This window comes from Sardina pilchardus, chromosome 23 (assembly GCF_963854185.1).
Source record: "Sardina pilchardus chromosome 23, fSarPil1.1, whole genome shotgun sequence".
Lineage (NCBI taxonomy): Eukaryota > Metazoa > Chordata > Actinopteri > Clupeiformes > Clupeidae > Sardina > Sardina pilchardus.
In genome coordinates, this window is record NC_085016.1 from 29,030,843 (window position 1) to 29,053,108 (window position 22,266).

Genomic DNA, 22,266 nt, shown 5'->3' on the forward strand with positions numbered 1-22,266 from the left:
ACACACACACACACACACACACACACACACACACACACACACACACACACACACACACACACACACACACACACACACACACACACACACACACACACACACACACACACACACACACACACACACACACACACACACACACACACACACACACACACACACACACACACACACACACACACACACACACACTGCTAGTGTTAGTTCAAATAAGTTTAGGTTTGATTTATTCTTAACAAATTGCTGACAACCATCTCAGCTGTTAAAGCTCCTCTGGTGAACTAGGAGAGGGAAAACTGTCAAAATGATAATGCAAGGAAACAGATATATCTGTTAACAGACATAATGCTTGGGTTTATTTTAATATTGACAGGGCAAACTATATATAGGTCAATTGAGGGGATCTTCTTCAACAATCATTCTGTCAGAGGATTTGTTTATTTCCAGTAACACCAGACAAGAAAAAAAGATGCTCCCATTCAGCATCGGGGCTGTGATTGTGGATCCCGTTTCCCCTGGCCTGCAATCCTCCAATGTCAGTACACATACAAATCAGAGCCCAGTTCACTAGAGCTGCTTCGTACAATCCAAGTGTGTTTGCCTTTCTGCGCCAGAGAAGGACAGATGGACGCATCGTCTCCTGAATAACACCCCTCTAAACCTTCCCCACCCCACCATACCCTCTGGTCTCATCTCCCACCAAGGCACTCTTCACTGGGCTGGTGTTTCAGGGTTTATTGGATGTTGTATTTGTGCATGTAACTTCAGCAACAGGGCCACAGTCATTCTTCCTTACATCTGAACAAAATAAACACTGCCCCTTGCCTGTGACCCCGGGACCCAAAACAAATAACACTTAAGACTCCAAAGAGGATGTACTATTCAGAAAAAAAGCAGCTCTGGTAAGTGCAGGTTCAATCCCCCCTAAAATACAGAAGAACCGAAACTAATAAAATCCTGCAACATGATAAAATGAAATCAGACATCCATAAGATTCAGAGGAGCAAGGTGAGAGAAAGGGGGAAGGGGCATGGGGGTTGTGCGTCATTAAATAGTGCTCTATGAGAAACAAATGGGACGTAGACTCTCAAGCGAAAGCCAAGCCGGGGTAGAGGGGAAGGATTTTAATGAAACACCTTGTGACAGGCAGCAGAACCAGTGTCATTGACATTGCTTAGAACAGCTTGGCCTCCTCCCTGGTCATGAATATAAATAGTCCCGCATAAATAGCTCCTTCTCATCGAAAAAAAAAAAAAAAAAGAAAAAACAAATTAAAAACAAACACAACAACAAATGAGGAAAACAAAAGACGTCGCCAAATCCGACACAAGTAACAAATGAACCGATCTAATATGCCATCAGTTGGGATGAGGGTTGGAAGATGAATTGAGACAAGACAAGGAGTCCACAGGGTCAAGTCTTACAATGAGGGGTAGGCTATGAAGATATCTTTGGAAGCATTGAAGCGGGTAAGGGAGGGGAAAGTTAAGGGTATAACATTTAAGTAGCTGGACTCGAAATGATAGCGACAGGTACTGTGCAGCGGTCAGGGGTGTGGATCAACAGAGAGCTTGCGAGGCCCAAGGGGTGTGGTTTCAAAATGGTGTGTGAGTGTGCGTGTGTGTGTGTGTGTCAATGAATATGTCCGGGGTAGGAAGAGGGTGTGGCTTTAGATGGGCAGCTGGAACTTGACATCCACCTGGGCCTCTTTGGCCAATGATACGATTTCAGAAAGCTTAACGACCTGAGAAAGAGAGACAGAAAGAAAGGAAGAAGGAGAGGAGGGAAGAGAGAGCGAGAGTCAGAAAGAGAGATCATTGCGGTTTTCTCCAACCTTGTGGTCATTCACACAGTATTTCTCCTCTGGAGTAGAGGCCGAGACTCACCATCTTAGCGGCCTCATCCAGATCATCACAGGCCAAGATCTTCAGAGGGCTGGCAGCAATCAGAGCTTTAGCATCATCCACTCTCGTCCCTGATTCAAACATCACACACACACACACACACAGGGCAGAGAAAAAAAATATTCTGTAATCGGAAAGGAGCTGAGGTTGCTGCATCCACTAGTGTCTGGTGTGCATATGGTGCTGTGCCCCTCCCAGTGGGTCGGTGCTCCTCATCTCTCTTACCTTGTAACCGTACCACAATGGGGATCCTCAGCTCCAGGTCAGTGACAGCCATGATGATGCCCTGAGCAATGACATCACATCTCATGATTCCTCCAAAGATGTTCACCAAGATGGCCTGGACCTGTTCAAACAGACACACAAACGTCAAATAGATAAAACATACAAAAACACCAATAACAACACACTCACAAAACCCACATTCAAACCACACAATTTGTAGACAGACATGGACTTGATACCAATCATTAACTGTCACTGTTAGGGTTTGGCACCGGAACCATCTAGCAAATCTATCTAGCAAATAATTTCACACAAGCAAAAGGCCGCTATGAAACAAGCCTTTTGCGCTGTTATACGCCTACTAGCACTGGTAATCGAAATATTTCAGCACAGGCATATGTGACAGATTAAAAAAATGATTGTGTTTTAAGGGGGAAGACATACAATTCACAGAAACATTTGAAAACACATTGGACAAACTTGAAAGCTGACTCCATAGACTATTTGCAATTGTGTTGTCCATGACCTGGTAGTTCAAAGACACGCCATTTTAACATAAAGATATGACAAGACTTCTGCACTGGATAAACTTTAGAGTAGAGGAAAGATTGATTAGGTTGCCATTGTGTTTGCATCCATGGTAACATTTAAACATGGTAACAGTAACAATTAAAGTGATGGCAAGCCATTTGCACTTAGATGTATGCCTAGAAGCACTGAAACTACAGCTGATTGATAATAAACTAAATTTATAGTTCAATTTTATGTTCTGATTTCTCTTATCAATTAAAAAAAAACATTGGTTTGGCCAACCATTGGTTTGGCCATTTTATAGTAAAAACAAAGTAACGGTTCAGGCACCGGCGCCATTTTAAAAGTATTGCTTTAGCACCGGTATCGGATAAAACCCACATGACACCCAACCGTAGACACTGAATGCCTATTTAAAGAGGAATAATGCAGGATTGGCGATTTCATCTCTGGTTTCGGTTTCGTTTTTCGTTTTCGCTCGTTTTATGCTTGCATATTTCTCTGCAGAGCTTCCCCGACAGCTTTAGCGTGTATATTTATACATACAGTGCCTATAGAAAGTTATCATACCCTTTTGAAATAGTTGGGTTTTTTTGGTCTTACAGCCTGAAATCAAAACCCATTTAAAAAAAAATCTTTTCCAGTTTTATTTACAAATGTAGCTGTACAACATCAAAATAATGAAAAAAAAGTCAACAGTTCTGAAAATTAATAAAAAATTAAAAACTAGAATAACAGGGTTGGAAAAGTCATCATACCCCTGACTTAATACTTTGTAAAGCTTCCTTTTGCTTTCATTACAGCTATCGATCTGTTTGGATATGTCTCTATTATAGCTTTGCACACCTAGATAGGGGAATATTTGCCCAATTTTCCGTGCAGAAATGTTAAAATTTCGTCAAATTCTGTAGGGAATGGCGATGGACTGCTCTCTTCAAGTCAATCCACATATTTTCTATAGGATTTAAGTCAGGGCTCTGACTTTGCCACTCAAGGATATTCACCATCCTATCCTTAAGCCACTGCTTTGTTCTTTTGGCAGTATGTTTAGGATTGTTGTTGTGTTGGAAGGCGAATGACCTCCCCATCCTCAGCTGTTTAGGAGAGGGACGCAGGTTTTCCTCAAGAATTTTGGTGTACTTGGCAGCATCCATTTTCCCTTCTATCCTGACCAATTGCCCAGTCCCCGCTGAAGAGAAACATCCCCAAAACATAATGTTGCCCCCACCATGCTTCAAAGTAGGTATGGTGTGTTTTGGGTGTGTTTGGGTGTGTATACTGTGTTTGGTTAGCGCCTGGAGCTCAGTCCAAAAACTTCAATCTTAGTCTCCAAAAAGTTCGATCTTAGTCTCATCTGACCATATAAGCTTTTTCCACATGGTAGCAGAATATTCCAGATGTGTTTTTGCACTGAACTCCAAGCGCAATGTTTGCCGAAAACCAACACAGTACACCACCCAAAACACACCATACCTAGTGTGAAGCATGGTGGGGGCAACATTATGTTGTGGGGATGTTTCTTTTCAGCGGGAACTGGGCAATTGGTCAGGATGGAAGGGAAAATGGATGCTGCCAAGTACACCAAAATTCTTGAGGAAAACCTGCGTCCCTCTCCTAAACAGCTGAGGATGGGGAGGTCATTCGCCTTCCAACACGACAATAATCCTAAACATACTGCCAAAAGAACAAAGCAGTGGCTTAAGGATAGGATGGTGAATATCCTTGAGTGGCAAAGTCAGAGCCCTGACTTAAATCCTATAGAAAACATGTGGATTGACTTGAAGAGAGTAGTCCATCGCCATTCCCTACAGAATTTGACTAAATTTTAACATTTCTGTACGGAAAATTGGGCAAATATTCCCCTATCTAGGTGTGCAAAGCTATAATAGAGACATCCAAACAGATTGATGGCTGTAATGAAAGCAAAAGGAAGCTTTACAAAGTATTAAGTCAGGGGTATGATGACTTTTCCAACCCTGTTATTCTAGTTTTTAATTTTTTTATTAATTTTCAGAACTGTTGACTTTTTTTTCATTATTTTGATGTTGTACAGCTAAATTTGTTAATAAAACTGGAAAAGATTTTTTTTAAAATGGGTTTTGATTTCAGGCTGTAAGACAAAAAAAGTAACTATTTCAAAAGGGTATGATGACTTTCTATAGGCACTGTATATAGGCTATATATAAATATATAAATTGCAAGCGTGGTTCTTCTTGTTCCTTTCGCGTCTCTGACTTCCAGATGTAAACAGCAGACGATCGTTTATCAGAAAGTTGCAAGGTTGTAATAGCGGAGAGGGACACTAGGGGCGGGAGGAAATGTGACTGTTTTCGATAAAACTGGTCAGTCAAGCAAAACAACGATTTCTAAGCGATTTTATGACTATGAAAAAGTTGCATAGGGTCTCTTTAAGAATACTTGGAAGTACTTTGATATACACAAAGGGACAGCACTAGCCCATAAGCCCAGCAGCTATGTCTGTCACAATGTTATGTGAAAAAAAAAAATCCAAATAGATACAAACCAAGGACAGAACACACACACACCCTCTCTCTCACACACACACTCTCTCTCTCGCTCTCTCTCACACACACATTACAAACCAAGGACAGAACACATACACACACACACACACACACACACACACCTTTTTATCGGAGGTGATGAGCTTGAAGGCTTCTGTCACTTGGTGCGCTGTGGCTCCGCCGCCCACATCCAGGAAGTTGGCGGGGGTGCCACCGTGGAGCTTGATGATGTCCATGGTGGCCATGGCCAAACCTGCTCCGTTGACTAGAGGGACAACAAACAGCCCTTTAACACTACAACACCAAAGACTACCAATTAACCTACAAGGCCATTTGATGTAAGGGGAAAATAAAGGATGCTGCATTCCTCTGTGCTACCCATGTCACAGAGGGTTCTCATCTAGTCTAGTCTAAGGGCAAGGAGTAACCGGAAGCAAATGGAAGAGAGAGATGAGGTGGATGAGGAAATTACCACGAGTCGCACTAGGCATAGGAATGTGGCATGGTGGATATTGCCTTATCACCTGAGACTGACATTCTGAGGCCCCAATGGCCAGGCTAATTTGGGGGCCAACTGGTGCTAGTCGCCCAGGTCCAGAAGCCTCACCTTTACATTTAGACGGTCAGGCCATATCAGGCTGAAGTCATGAATCTCTTTCCTATGCTGTGCTATCAAAGTCAGTCACCTCTTATTGTCCTTTTACGTGTATGTCACTTAATATTCATTTCTTGAGACACAAGCAACAAACGTGTATCTAAATGAGCTATGTAACACATTACATTTTACCGTCAATCGAAGAGCTGTAAACATTTGTAAGGCTGTGTGTACTGCAATCTACATGGAGCTCAAGTGTTCACCCAGCCCGGCACCAAACTCCGAGCACAGAGTAAAGAAAATAGGATTTTGAACCAAACGGGACTTTGCTCAAATCCACAAATCTATGGCTACAGGAAAATGTAAGGTTAATTTATCAAATGTTATTTTGAAGTATTAAAAAGTTATTATAGAATTTCCGAATGAAAGGGGCTGGAATTGGAGCAGAATAGTCGTATCAATAGCAGAAAACACACTGGCAGGAATAGCCTAAATTAGTGGGATGCTTGTCTATGTTAGTTAGTTACAGTGGGGAGCACATGTATTTAATACCATGCTAAAGTTGTTGTTGGTGGTGTTTTTTCCAGTTGGCCTATTAGCCTGTTTGATTTGCATTGAGCTCAATGAGCATCAAACAGGCTAATAGGCTCTTTGATTTCCCAAAATATTTGTGGAATCATACCAGTCTGGTGTTTCCACCCTCCAAATAACATGATGGTAACGGAGTATAAATCCAACTATAGCCTCCAAACGATGTGAACCATGAACAGAACATAATATACACAGACAAAATACTGCTGCCTGTGAACAGGGCGCACCGTACTAACCAAGGCAGCCAATGGTGCCGTCCAGGCCGATATAGTTGAGGTCGGCCAGCGCCGCCTGTCGGTCACGTGGGTCTTCCTGAGACCAGTCCTGCATGTCGAACACCTTCTTCTGGCGATATTCTGCGTTTGAGTCAAAGTTGATCTTGGCGTCCATGCACATCACTGTCATGTCAGAGACAAAAACAAAGTAAGAGACAGGTGAACGAGACAGCGCAACAGCAAAATAAGCAACAGTGCACAAATGAGAGTGGTGTTGGTAACAGATAGTCACAGCTGTGATTTGGCCGTAGGCACAAGTAAGGATGGGCATCGTTAAGATATTATCGATATCGATGCCATTATCGAGTCTGCTTATCGATGCGATTCCTTATCGATTCCCATATCGATTCCTGTACCATCTATACAGAACATTTATACAGTATGGTTTTGAGAGTTGTTGGCTTTGAATGTATTGAATGCTTTTATATTTCTAAAAAGTAAACATCTCTAAAACAAAGCTTATTGTAGCCTAATCACACTTAGTCGTGTGTTCTAAAAAAGTAGCTTAAACAACACGTCATGGTTTACATTTTAGGTCAAATTGAGTAAAATTGTAGGCCTACTCATCAAAAACGCTCAAAAATTGGTGGGCTGCAATGCCAGGGCCATTTCTGATCTCAATGATTCAACCGCAATTGAGTTTACTTATTACACAGCTCCGTACTGCAGAAAGTTATACCGATTTAATTTAATATGCCGTATAGCCGACGTGGTGCGCCTTATGTAAAATCTTGCATTAGATAAGGCGATTGCAGCAGCAATTTCATCATAGGCTACCACTATTTTGTCAACTGTAATGTCAACATACAGTGAAACAAAGCCTGTCAAACAATGTGCGTAAATGTATTATGCCTAATGAATCTTTGAAGTCCAAATGAAAGAAAATGTTGCTGCTGTTGCAAAGATCTGTTACAATAAATCGTGACTTGAGCATAACAGACAACAGAGTTTTGAGGCTCTAGGCTATAACGTGTGCAACGAAAATATAAAGTGTGTTGCATTCCATAATTCTTTTCAATGACTAGGATTAGGCAGTCTCTGCAGTTTCCATGAAATCCAAGTCGTTAGTTGTTTTAATTAACATTGCTTCTAGCCATAGACAGCGTTTAGCCCACGTTATCCACTGTGAAGTTTCACGCGCAGGAACGCACGCACATTGAGTGCCCACAGGTTGCATTGATGGCACCACATTAGAAAGTATAATTTCCTGACTGGGGAAACCTTTAGTTTATTTTTCTCGCTGATATAGACGGTTCACTTAATTTAAAGGCAATTGATGATATAGCCTGATGCCCTGCTAGCAGTGGGATGTTCGTAGCCTACCTTGAAAGCTAGCCAGCTGAGCTGACGTTCACAAGTCAGTTCAGCTGTTCTGTCCTTCTCTACGTGATTTCTAGTTGTCCATGCAGAAACTCCCTCGGATAGCCAGTTAACTTCGTGCATACTCTCTTTCAGAGATTAATCCAGGTTTGATGTAAAATAATTTGAATAGCCATTTATAAAACACGTAGTGGGCTCGGCTATAGGCTAAAGCCTGTTCATGATAGCATAGTCAACACGTTGTCATTTTTGCCAAACGAAAAAAATAGGCTACTTACAGCTAGCAATAATGTTTTGATATAAGTCTAAGCCTGCCGTTTTTGCAAACTGTCAAATACAGTGCACTCCTGGTATTTAATGCCATGGATGTTGTTTAAGTGCTTGAGCATGACAGAACAGAACGTTCAGAATCGTTAAGGGAATCGTTAACGTGTGGACTTGTACGATTCCGATGGATCGGAACGTTCGGAACCGGTTCCAAACCGGAACCTGGAACCGATTCCCAAGCCTAGTGTGCCATATTGTTGTTCTACTACCAACTAATTGAATTTAAAGACATCAAATTGTGTATTCGATCGTCTATTTAGATTCCAGTTTGCTATTGTTATTGTTAAAAACAGCAATTATACAGGTTTCTGCATTAGGATTACAAATAGGGGAATAATGTGATGGTAGCTATCCTGTGAGTGCCGAAAAGGTGCCATTCCTACCCGTGCCTGAGGCGTCCTCCACCATTGGGTTGATCTCCACCATGGAGGCATCGTATTTGATAAAAACATTGTACAGTTTAATGATGTTTTCTGCTGCCTCGTCAATCAGAGCTTTTGGAAAACCCATCTTCTGAGCCAACTGCAGAAAGTGACGTAAAGAGAGAGAGAGGGGGGGGGTTTAACACACTTTTTGAAGGCATAAAAAAGAAAAATGAAATTGTCAAACTTTGTGTGTTGAGTGAGCCTGGTCTGGGACCAACGGCATCTCATTTTCTTTGAGATTTTCCCACTGCTGTCAAATGTGGTACCAGATTAGCTCTGATCCCCATCCAGGAGAGAGACACCCAAAGAGAGAGGTGGGACCTTAAGCCCGAGTGTGTGAGACAGCACTGTCAGCAGGTGGCAGAGAGGAGGAAGAGGAGGCAGATGAGATGAGGCGGAGAAGGATGGGAATGTGAGGGATGAGGAGGTGCTAGAGGAGGAAGAGAGAGAATAGGTGGAGAGGGAGGAGAAGAGCAAGCCCTCATACCCGGACAGCCTGCTCCTTCTTTATGCCCTCGATGATGTCGATGGGCTCCTTGACGATGGCATCAGGGTTCTCTGCTGCCACATCCTCAATGTTCACGCCTCCCTGAGAACTGCCGATCAGCACGGGACCCTGAAGGAAAAAAAATGGTTGCTGGTTGGTAATACGCATGTGAGAAGTGTAATAAGGGCAGGATATAAATAAAGCTCACGTTTACAGCAATTATTTCTAAGTCATAATCTGGCAAAGCTTTGGAGAGTAATGCAATAACTTGTGAACACATTTTGCCACCTAGTGGTCAGCAAGTGTACCAGTCTCCGTCTGAATTTAGTCATGTCATGCTTAATGATGTGCCCTAGTTTATTTTAATCTAGAAATACACTAACTACTAAATAAATCTCAGGTCACTGTGAGCTGCAATAAGTAACACTATGCAGATATCCCTCTGCAAAGATTTTTTCTTTTTTTAAATGAACCAACATGTATACAAGACCTCTCTACTCTGATCAGCAGTTGCCTCAGCTTCCATGGATGACAGCGCAATGGTCAATAATATGACAAGTCCAAAGGAACAATAACAATAACAACGAAAGGACCAAATCCCGGCAATGGCTGGCTACCACCAGGGTAAAAGAAACTAAAGCACTCTTAAAAGTGTAACTGCACCCTAAAATATGTGTTTTGAGCTGTTGATTGATTGAAATTACTCATAAATGGCGAACTACACTATTACCAGGGTTAATATTGACAAAAATCGTGTTTCCTGAGAAAGGTAACATTTCGTATGATTTTGTATTAGAGATATAGCTCTCCGAGCCTTCTACAGGTTGAAACATGCCATGGCCTTTTTGTCCAAAATGCTATTGGAATGCTGACATAGTCCTGCACTTCTCTGGTGAATCTACGTCACTGGGTCGTTACAAATTAGAAATGAAACGCCTGCTGCCCTGATTAGCCTACCTGTGATAAGCCATGTCTGCAGCACTCATTCCCAGATTGACACGAAATCACCATGGTTGATTGGCTGCAGCAGTGCTGCACTCCCTTCCAAATTACACAACATCCCGCCCATTTTGAAAGACTTTTTCAGAAATGTGAAGTGGGTGAGGTTATGGGGTGCAGTTACACTTTAATTATTTGCAGTTTCATACATTCAGAGCATGGGCAACACAACACAGACAGCACGTTTCGACCTCTAGGTCTTCATCCTGCAGGCATTCCATTCTTATATCGCCAATTCATATGATCTCCACTCCTGTATGGATTTTGGAAGCCCAGCCCTCTGTTTCATAGCCCACACAATGCCACACAATGACCACACTCTACAGCAGGGCTCTTCAATTAGCGGCCCGCGGGCCGGATCCGGCCCCCGAGATACTTTGTAGTGGCCCTTGAAATGTTGGCAGATGTTATATGAGCAAATCTTTATATTCGGTAGAGACGTAAATAGCTGGTGGAAAACACGATAATGGAGATACAGCGATAGGCTACACTGCGAGTAGCGCCCATAAATAATGCTCTGTGTGGTGTGTTGCCGTTGTAGGCTACTGTGTTATTATACAAAGACGTTACTTGTGCCTGGCTTCGTTATTACGCAGCGTCACCAACATGTTGACGTGCGCCAAATCCAAGTTGTTTTCCTCAAAGCATGAAGCATTTTAATTTTGGTGCATGAAATTTCAACGGTAGTATGCCTCTCCAGTCCAAGCAGATCCTCGCGAAAACATTCGCCACTCGTAATGTAGCTATTGGAGCAAATTTTCGGTTTAAAAGTTTAACTTTGGTGGCATCAGTTCTGTTGCATGCTCTCACTCGCTCTGAAGTCCTGCAGCCACACCTCAGCCAATTGCACGTAACGTTTAGAACGAGTTGAACATAAGTTTCATCTTAGCTTAGTTTCAACTTAAATTGCCACTACAAGCTACTAACATTTTGACGGGTTGCACCACGCAAATAGTTTCAGTGTGAAGCTAATACACATCCATCGCCTTGATGTCAAGTCCACTGCAAGTAACATTGATTTGTGAACGCGTTCATCCAATATAAATGGTGGAAACGTTAAATGTACAAGTATGTTGAGAAGAGTTACAATATTATGTGACCGATTACGCACGGCACATTTGATTCATTTGAACACTGTTTGAAACCTGTTTGTACCCATTGGAAATTGTATGGACCTAGCAGCGCAAAGATCAGATTGTTATATACAACTCAGCTCGGCTGTTAATGTTATCACAGATTTCATATTAGCCATATTAGCAATGTAGATCCAGTGTCACCTTCCCGATGCCTACCACCGTGGTAGTCTGGGTCTGTGGCAGAAATATTCCCAAAACACAAATACAACAAAATAACCACCAAAAACGATATTATGCTTTAACAAAATGCAACATATTAGCAATATAGATCCAGTGTCACCTTCCCATTGTTTGCCTACCACTGTGGTAGTCTGGGCCTGTGGCAGAAATATTCCCAAAACACAAATACAACAAAATAACCACCAAAAACGATATTATGCTTTAACAAAATGCAACATATTAGCAATGTAGATCCAGTGTCACCCAATGTTGGCCTACCACTGTGGTAGTCTGGGCCTGTGGCAGAAATATTCCCAAAACACAAATAACCACCAAAAAACGATATTATGCATTTACAAAATGCAACATTTGAACACCCATATTGGTGCTGTTGTAGTTTATTGTATCTACATTTGTACGTGATGACTCATATTTCAAGCGGTATTTCTCCGGCCCCTCAGTTGTGATACCTTTCATGGACTGGCCCCTATTACAAACTAATTGAATAGCCCTGCTCTACAGGGCAAACTTCACACTCACCCTGACATTCGCTTTCGGAGACACACCTGACAGGCTGCAGTCAGAGTCATGCCCCCCCCCCCCCCCAAGTTAACTAGTTAAGTGAAGTATCAGAGCTACATTTGTTTTGTCGAACTCTGTTGAGCAGAAGTTGAGGTAGAACACCTAAGCTGCTTGTATTTTAAATTAGACAACAAAGGGAAAGGTAGTTGTGACAAAGTCCAGCATAATCATTCTTAATGGAAAGTGGGACAGCAAGGGCCAGTCATACTGGACTCTAATCACCACCTAATAAAATAATCATGGTCTATTTTTTATGATGGAACAGTAATCAGTCTTTGCTGGAAATATTGATTGTGCATGGGGTTTTTCCATTTCAATTGTATATAACTAAAAAGTTCACTTCATTGGGGCTCCAGCAATGATCAATTATCAAAACAATCAATTAGCTGGCGATTTGTAATAAATAAATAAGTTTTACATGACTTTACTACAGGGCTGTACGCTAAGCTTTTTCACTAGGAGCACAGGTGCTCCTGAATGAAAAAGTTTAGGAGCACAGAAAAAAAATTAGGAGCACTATGAAATTTCCTTGAAAACCTTCTTGCCTTAAGCAGGTTACAGATCATTCACAGCAGTGGCAACCATAGTCTCTGCTCAAACCCTACACACACAGAAAATGGCTTGTCTTGTTTCTATTTCATATTTTGAATTCAGAATTTGTATACATTTTGTTATCAATTTATAGCATTTTAGGATCTGCATAATTACTTATAGCTTAAAATATTCAGTAAACTGAATACTTCATATTGATTACACTGTAATGATATTACAGGGGTGGTGTGTAGGTCTAATTGAGTGCCTGTCACTTTAAGATGTACGTGAACATAATTAGGTTTCATTCGGTTTTAGGAAAAGAGTCAAGCATAGTTCAAGGATACATCATGTTTTCATTAAATAACTTAAATGTTCAAAAAACGAACAAAGGTAAAGACAAATATTTCTGGTGTAATAGAAAAGATGAGTGTCCACTGTCCAGTAACGTTAACTTCTATGATTTAGGTAGCCTACCATGGCATGGCATCGTGAGTTGTCACTTTTTCCTTGGTCATGTTTAATTGGCTGGGTGCTTAACTTACTCTACCATGACTCGTCTTGAAGTTTGGTAATCTATATCTGTTATATCCAATGAGTGACAACCAGAGCTCAAAATAAAACGTAACAGTATTCTCCTGATAACGTTAGTGGAATGGAATTAATGTGAATGTTACCTCCATACAAAGACGCAGAGTGGCTATGATGCGCACATTTGCAATGAAAATGTTCCGCCTTTTTAAAGCAGGTTAAATCCATCATTTAAACAACAGAATCAGTCGGATTTCTCTCATAGAAGTCAACCAGGCCTATGTCAAATGCAGGCTGGGGTGAAGCTAACACGGTTTCCACACCGTGTTTATCAACCGTGACAATAATAATATTTGAAATGAACACGGTAATTGTAGGCTATATAGTCAACATTCTTATCATGGTTTGCCATTTCAACGGTAGGCTAATCGCTACAAAGTCACCAACTGATAACGAACAGATTAAAGAAAAAGAAGAATGGTTTTGGAGTGACATTTCTTGCGTGTGTGAGAGACATCGAGGTTGATGCTGAAAGTGTGAGTTTCCAGCCAGGAGCGTTAGTTGTCGACTATGAAATTTGTATACAGATGCGCGAAAATTGTACTAGCCTATACTTTGATCCACATTTTTAGGAGCAAAATGCGAATAAAAGGGTTGAATTCAGTACTCGCACCTGTGCTCCCATTTCATATTTTCAATTATCACTAATATATATTTCCTCGCATTTGCGACGAGGTGCTCGCAGTGTACAGCCCTGCTTTACTATAAACTGTTCGCTTTAATATTAATGTAATGTTTATCAATGGAAGTCATTTTGGACAAAAGTGTCTTCTAAGACCGTAACCATGAACATAAAGAGTAATCAACAGATGACTCAACTAGGGATGGTGAAAACTAAAAATGCTCTTGACCGACTACCGAGCCTCATTAGGTGGTTGAAACAGGTTAACCAATTAGTTTAAAATCTGCTACGCTATTTGAAATAACAGCCATTGGACAACAGGAGATTGTATGTAAGCGGAGGAGAAATGGCTCCTTAGTTTCAAAAAGGTTTGGGTACAAGGTGATCACGTTGAAAATAAAGGCGTTTGTCTAGCGTTAGAAGCTCATCTGAAACACTGCCGCGGCTCATCCGCTTTAGTTTAAGGTAGTGCTAACAATAATAAAGAAAGATGATGATCGTAATCACCATATCTGTTCCCTTTGATGAATTTCCATGTATTTTGATGTAATTGCAATCAAGTCATTTTAATGTATTTCCAAATCTAAAGCCCATCTTATGCAGAATGTTGCCCAACAGACTGCAACACGATAAAAACCAAACGATAAAACAGGCACCTTCAGAATGTGTAAAAGACACACCAGCCAAGGCAGGTCTCACCTTGTGAGCGTGTGAACCCAAACGATGTGACCTCTTGCTAAATGTTTTTATTGGCTTATTAAATACAAACCGGCGAGTTATGAACTTGATGATTTGCTCACAAAAAGATCTTGGAATGAGATGGCTAACTGTAGTAGCGTTTTGTCCACTAATAGCCCAATTTAGAATCTTTGATCGGTTAACATTGATACGATCCCTAGACTCAACTATGAAAATGATTGTTAGTTACCCTTCACTTCAAACACTTCACATAGACACAAATCTGCCGTTACTACCTAACACAACCCAAGTTCACCCCGCATGGTTGCCGTGACCCAACACCACCTCCCCTCACCTGGTAGGACCTCTCCATGGTGATGGCAAAGTAGTACTCCCTGCGGGGGTAGCGGCGCTCACAGATGAACACCTGGTTGCAGATGCGACCTGCCTCCCCCGTCTGTTTGGTGAAGAGCTTCTTGCCAATCATCTGAGAGGAGATGTCCCGAGCCTCCTCGGGACTGGTTGGGAGGGGGGAACAGAATGAGAGTGTTAGAGATGCGACCCCCTAATACACCACCATAATCCTATAATCCAGTAAATCATCTAAACAATAAGAAATGAAAAACCAACAACATACGAGAAAACAATCCTCACTCCCCCCTTCAGTCCGCCCTCAAATGAGCCTTTTCCTCTGCCCCCAGCCAGCACCTGAGCCTTCACCACCAAGTCCTTAGAGCCTGAGAGAGGGGGGTGGGGGGTGACAGAATGAGAGACAGAGACAAAGACAAAAGGGTGCAGAAAGATGAAGACAGAGTAAAAGTGAGAAGAGAAATTACAAAATGAAAGACAAAGAATGAGAGGGACATAGAAAGAGAGAGAGAGACAGATTGAATGACAAAGAGGGAGAGATAAATTCAAGACATTTAAAACAGGATGATTTTGAGTTCACTTAACAACACAGTTCACCTAACAAAACATGTGATGGCATGAGAAAATTACAAAACTGAGGGTCCCAAAAATATAAAGTATTTGTTTGAATGCTTAAAGGAAAACTCCAGCAATTTTTCGCACAGAACTGTTTCTCAAGGTCACCAAGTACTGTCAGTACGGGGGGGGGGGGGGGGGGGGGGGGGAGTGCTACCTAGCTTGAGTTGCCAGGCAGCTACAGTGCTACACTATGGGGGCATGATTTTAAAGATGCCCGCGGTGTAGTACCGTAACCGCCTGTTTTTTTTTTTGTACAAACAGACCTCACGAAACAGAGGTCTATGTGAAAAATCACCTTAAGAGTTTTCCTTAAAGATTCCAGCACTGAAAACCCCACAGAAACCCACACATACCTCCCCTGTAAACAGACAACAGAGTATATATTATACAGTATTACTATATGAGGACGTTTCTCAAACCAGTCTCACTACCCTGTCAGAAGGACCTTTTCTGCAGAATCAGCTAAAAAACACCACCACACATTTTAGAGGCACTATGTTTGGGGATATACAGAGTTGTGTAATTCCATTCCCAGATTTGATCACTTCCCAATTTCACAAGTGACTGGTGTGCCTCCTACTAAATCTGAAAAATTTGCTGCTGGCAAAAATAATCTCCTATGACTTGTTTCCCTATCTACCATGTTAATGGAAAAGTTTACAACAATTCCCTTGTTGAAAGCTGATAAACAAACTTGCAGTTCCCACTTTCTCCCAAAGCTATTTACCACAATGTAGGTCTGTGTTTCAAGACAAATCAGCGCATGAAAATGTAAGTAAAGAGTTCAAAGCACAACATTGCAAATTACTGTTTATCAACTCAAGACAACAGTTAGCATGCTAGCAAGCTTTTACTGGTGCCAACTGTGCTATTATGAGTCTGCAATGTTTCTGCTCCATATGTTTTAGGCTAACTCACTTTTTGCACACCAACATACTAAACTAGAGCTAATTCTAGGTCTTCATTAATAGCAATACTGGGACCTCTGGAATGTCCTTCAATGCCCCTCCCACCCTTGTGTGAAGACGACTGAGGGAGGCACATGTGTCTCACCCCACCTGTTCACCTTTCACCTTGATCACACCCAGGACAGAAAAAAAAGCATAGGAACAGTTTGTGAACAAATTGCTCAGCAAGAAGCGTCCTGAGGGCTGGACATTAGACGTGATTCTAATAACTATGGATGTGAAACTCACCAACACCACTGACAAGTGTTGGCAGTGGGGGAAGACACGTTCAGTGCCCACACACACACACACACGCGCACACGCGCACACACACTCACACAGGAATGAGTTCACTCTGGCCACATCTATCACAGACAGGCACAGTTGCAGCTTCTGAACTGGAGGCGTGACAAGCAGAACAGTAACCAGGCCATGACTATGTTTAGACTCCCGAACCAGAGAAGACACAGCCACTTCAGAGATATAGGCAGACAATAAGAAAACAACGGGGCTAGCCTTCTATAGAGCACTGTACCACCCCTCCTCTGAGAAAGCTTTGTTTCCGGAAGTAAGTTTCCCAAGCATTTCTCCAATGGACGTTTGGCAAAATCTATAGGCCATAACAGTTTTAGACCCCGACTTAGGCTGACCAGCTATGATGTGACTCGAAATCATACAACACTTCATGCAGAGCAAAAAAATTACAGAAAAAGGAAAAAAGGCAAAGGTACAAGTCTGTGTGCACATATTTTCATTTCCGAGCGAAGGGACTACTCATCCCATCAGCGAATTAAACAATCCAACATTACAACCATTTAACATGCTTACTTTTGAATGTAAGATGACAAGATGACTAACCTCCTACCCTTTCTGAGCAAATTCAACTTTCAAGGTGAGAACATGTCACACATCGCTCTGACTGCCGGCATCCATCTTGTTCAGCAAGGAGCAAGCCACGTTAGTAAGAACGGGAGTTTAAAACATAAACATTTTTATGGCAATGGTGATCTCTACTAATCAAAGGCTCTGCTTTTACACGTTAGGATATTGGGTAATTGAGTGATTTAACGTGAAATTGTCTATATGAGTATACAATCGCTTAGCCATGCCGTAGCTGATTTTTAGTCTACCATGGATGGTCACGATTTTATGGCTTATATTCTAGTCGTCAATGGAGAAATTGCATTGAATTCTTACTTCCGGAATAGGCAGTGGGTGGGACTGTTGAGCACTACAGACCCCTTGGTAAGTCCTGCAACATGAAGGCTTTGGGCTCAGTGGACACACATTAGCGACATAGAGTGAGAGGCCACTTGTCAGGAGAGGTGTTGAACTTTTACAGGCTATTTTTATCACTTTGCGGCATGTATAGAATAGACACATCGGTGACCAGCCACTACAAAAATAGCCAGATAAATCCATAAAATTAGGTTAAACATTATTGTCATCAATGAAAATGGATGGCAGAACATGTTACTGGGATATAGGTTAATCCAAAGTATAATTAGACACAGACCTAGATATTTGATATCCACTTTGATACGAGGTATTTCAGACACACAGGAATCTGGGGACACCCCTATGATCTTAGTTAGATTAGATTATGATTACAACCGTATGACCAAGAGCTGCATATCCACAACAGACTGGACTTCAGCATACAGCAATCACATCTGAGAGTTCTACTGTCAACCGTTTCATCCTCATGAGTATCAACTGTTCACATACACTAGCACCCCAGGCAAAAGTATGACTTACACATTTCCAACCCACAAGCACTAGTCAGAAATGTTGTTCATGCTTCACTTCAGTCAACTATATATAGCGTACAGCAGATGTTTTAGCTACATTAATAATATATAATCATCACACTTCACATTTGTGGTCTTTGTACTTATTCACTGACATGTGAGTTTGTGTGTGTGGTCTTACCAATCTGCTTGGCAACCGAGTAGGCTTCGTCAGGTGTGCTGGCCACCATGCCAGCGGGCACGGCTATGCCAGCCTCCTTCAGGAGCCCGATGCTCAGGTACTCATGCAGCGACAGGTGCCTCTGCTGCTGCTGCATAGCCAGGGGGGGCTGCTGGGCGCCATGTCCAGCGAGCAGACCTGTGGCTCCACCGAGGACCTGAGGAGGGACACACGAGAGACCACCGTGAGAAGACAGCACGCAGCTAGATTATCTATGCGGCATTCCGATCTGAAGTGATGGGTACGGACCCATCGTGAAGGCCACCAAAAACGATAACGTATTACTGTTGGCGTGCTGAGTGGCATATAACGTATATAACATATATAGCCTACTGGTGACAACATAAGTTAACGTTACTGCTATGAACTTAAAGGCCAGCACTAGCCAGAAATACAAGTTCGGGTAAGACAGTAGACAGATGGCCTATCTAACGGCCTAAGACGTTGGCCTAAGGACTATTTATAGCTAGAATCAGGTGCAGTCCTATCAACCGTGTTGTGTTAGCACAGTTATTTTGAAATTCCTCTGAGAGCTACACCACGTCCATTTATGAGCACCATCCCGTGGAGGTCAAAGTAATCCATAGACAGTGTTCATTCGTCAGCCGCACAGATCACTGGCTTTTCACATCCTTCTCAAATCAACACTTATTTGTTTGACATACATGAATATGTAACCGACAATTTGTCCGTATGTCACGAAATGTCCAAGGAACGGAGAAATGCTAGTTGTTGACAAGTAAAGCTATCTTGCTAACGTCAGTTAATGTCAAATGTGACCCTTGCTAGTTAAGCGAGCTATCTAACGTTAGCTCTAGCTTCTGAGGCGATTCAACCTAAGAGGTCGATTGGGGACAACTTCTGAACACCCAGAATATGGCCAAACATTTTAATTTCCATCACAACACCAACTCACCTTAGCTGCTGAGCTTAGAGTTGTCCTGGACCCGGAATTCCTTAGTCCAGCGGACAACCGGCCGCAAATCAGGGACGTCGCCATGTTTCTCTCTCCACTAGCAGCCGCGGAGAAAAACAAATCTCTGATAGCGCTTGCGCAGAAACTCAACGTCATTTTTTTTTGCCCATGCGCGGTGAGTTCATATCCTAGATGATCACGCTTCGTCAAACTTCCATTAAAAGAAATGCGTTGCAATGATTGAATGCCCTCAATGTAAAATAGTTCTAGTCTTGTCTGTTATGAGAGCTTAAGTAGCCTTGAACTGTATGTTGATATTTTCCATAAGTCTTCTAGTCGAATCTGTCGACGATCCTTGGTTCTACATGTTCCTTCTCAGATTTGTTCCATACAGGGGTTTACAGTGAGTTCATTGAAGTGTTGATTATGCAGTTGGGGTCTTTGCAACAGATTCTCCCCAATTAGCCATCCATGCTGAAGTGATTTACTTTTCAGTCATTATAAGGCCATTATTAACATGTTTCTGTTCCGCAGGGTCTCATGTAGAATGGCAGAGACAGCGGTGCGAAACTGCAGCCCTAAGCGTCCTGGAGTTGGACTTGGTGTAATCGTCACAGATTCACTAAACCCGTGTTGTGTCCTACTGGGTAAAAGAAAAGGTATCGTGGGCAAAGGTACTTATCAGTTACCCGGTGGCCACATAGAGTTTGGGTAAGTGTAAACAGACAAACAAAAACATTGAAAGCAGAGGAATGCTCTTCTAAATCTGGAAAATACAAATAGATAAAAATATAAATATAAGATGTGTTAAGACTTGACCTTTACCCCTCAACAGAGAAACATGGGAGGAATGTGCACAGAGAGAGGTGATGGAGGAGGCTGGGGTCCATCTGAAGAACCTACAGTATGCATCTGTGGTGAACTCCATCAAGCTAGAGGAGAATTACCATTACATCACTGTCTTTATGCAGGGTGAACTGAACAGGGTCATCTCAAAAGAGCCTGTGAATCTTGAACCTGAAAAGAATGAAGGTAATTATGAATTGTGATATTTGCTAGATAGGCTATTTGTATAGTAACCCCCTCAATCTAATCAACAAAGCACTTTTGGATATGTCTAGTATTTATATTTTTATATTGTAGGCTACTTCATAATAATAGCTACATTCAGGTTGGCTTTGAGGATTATGAATGAGAATGTTTCACATTAGACTGTTTTGTTGACCTACAGAAATACAGATCACATCAACACCAACAGACGGCTTGCTCACACAATAGACTGACTGAGACTGAGGCACTTTGTTTTTAGTAGGCTATGTTAATTAGAATGTCATGTAGTGTTTTTGCAAACAAACACTCTGTTGCAAACGTATTCCCCAGACAGTGCACACAACAACAACGTGTTACGTTAGTGTATCGCTTTTTATAGACACTCAAAGTGCTTCCCAATGAAGAGGGAATCTCACTAACCACCACCAATGTGTAGCACCTACCTGGGTGATGCACAACAACCATTATGTGCCATCATTTTGGAGTATTTGAACATATTTCGGTGTCATTGACTATTGCCATTAGAGTGATCCATCTAGTCAAGACTTGTATCCTAAGCAGTGTGGATCATACTTGCAGCATCTGGGAATGAACATGACTTTTGTCTCTTTTTTCACAACTCTTTTTTTGAAGTGCAGCCCATAGTCACAATAGAGCATGGTTCCCAATGTACAGGCATTAAATTACAGTTCACCATATTAGGTAGTGTTAGCTATAGATATCAGATATGTAATATTTTACATAACTGTTGTACAACTCTCATGGCTCGCACCTTCGCCTCCCCTTGGAAACGGCATTTGTGGATTTGTTTACAAATCGGCAAAGATAATCTCTGAAGAGCCATGTTGACTGACCAGATAAATATGACATGATTTCACACAAAAAGTTGGCTATCGTACAATTGGCATCACGCAATTTGGGATTCTCTGGGTCGGAAGAGAGTGAAGTTGCAAGGCTGGTTCCATGGCTGGGGTGGTGTGTCATTCTCCCTATTATGAGTTAGTTTACGGTCAAAATGACTTTGAAGCTATTATATCTAGGTTAAAATGTTGCAGGATGTCTTTAACACAGGTCACTGATTATCTTAAACATTATATCGTCATAGTCACCATAATAAGACTTACACACACACACACACACACACACACACAGAACACAGTGGTATGGACGAAACGTGTTGGTTTGTAGAGCATTATGTACAATTCACTAGAAACGGTATGTGTTTTTTTAGGATGGCGTTGGGTACGATGGGACAATTTCCCCCCTGAAGAGCAACTTTTCCTGCCTCTGGCTTGTCTAAGGCAACAAGGATACCATCCATTCAAAGGCATTCCAAATGGAACATAAACCTCTGGAAATGGTCTTTAAACCTTAATGAAAGACTTGAACATCTTCCAAGCAACACTGTCAGAAACTGTTCATGTTTATAGCATCTCTCATAATGGGGGATGTCAACCAAGACATTTGTGAGACATTGGGTCTGCACTCTTGCATGGAATTTTAACCCTCAGTTTGTTCTCTGACTTGACTCTCTGACTGAGTATCTGCCTAAACCAGCACAGTTTTCCATTCATGGATTAAGCCAAGTCCTGGGCCTAAAGGGAACTTTTTCCCTTCAGGGAACTGATTTTTGTTTTTAAAGCATAGTCTAATTAATCCATGTATTGAAAACAGATCCCTAGAGCCTGTGGGAGGTGACATTCAGGACTTATAGCCACAAAGGATTGCTTTGTGGCGAGAAGTCAGGAAACTTTTATTACAACAGTAATGCACACCATATATTTTGTAATAAATAAACATTATCAGAAAAAAAGTAAGCCGTGTATGATAATGGATTTCTACTCCCTCTAGTGGTGACTTAGGGTTTACGATCTCTTGCCTTGTGTTTAAAA

At 41.8% G+C, this 22,266-nt stretch overlaps 2 protein-coding genes across 2 annotated transcripts; one reads left to right on the forward strand and one right to left on the reverse strand.

Annotated features, from left to right (window-relative positions):
• Positions 1 to 327: 327 nt before the first annotated feature.
• On the reverse strand, positions 328 to 19,479 carry sucla2 (succinate-CoA ligase ADP-forming subunit beta). The gene is made up of 11 exons (XM_062527467.1): positions 19,325 to 19,479; positions 18,370 to 18,565; positions 15,141 to 15,240; positions 14,859 to 15,021; positions 9,206 to 9,334; positions 8,677 to 8,815; positions 6,608 to 6,769; positions 5,308 to 5,450; positions 2,130 to 2,250; positions 1,887 to 1,975; positions 328 to 1,744 (listed from the first exon to the last, which is right to left on the reverse strand). The coding sequence occupies exons 1-11, from the start codon at positions 19,406 to 19,408 to the stop codon at positions 1,670 to 1,672; spliced, it is 1,401 nt and encodes a 466-aa protein (XP_062383451.1). The 5' UTR covers positions 19,409 to 19,479; the 3' UTR covers positions 328 to 1,669.
• Positions 19,480 to 19,512: 33 nt separating this feature from the next.
• Positions 19,513 to 22,175, forward strand: nudt15 (nudix (nucleoside diphosphate linked moiety X)-type motif 15). The gene is made up of 4 exons (XM_062527468.1): positions 19,513 to 19,727; positions 19,859 to 20,035; positions 20,160 to 20,356; positions 21,606 to 22,175. Exons 1-4 carry the CDS (start codon positions 19,633 to 19,635, stop codon positions 21,719 to 21,721), a joined length of 585 nt encoding a protein of 194 aa, XP_062383452.1. The 5' UTR covers positions 19,513 to 19,632; the 3' UTR covers positions 21,722 to 22,175.
• Positions 22,176 to 22,266: the final 91 nt, after the last annotated feature.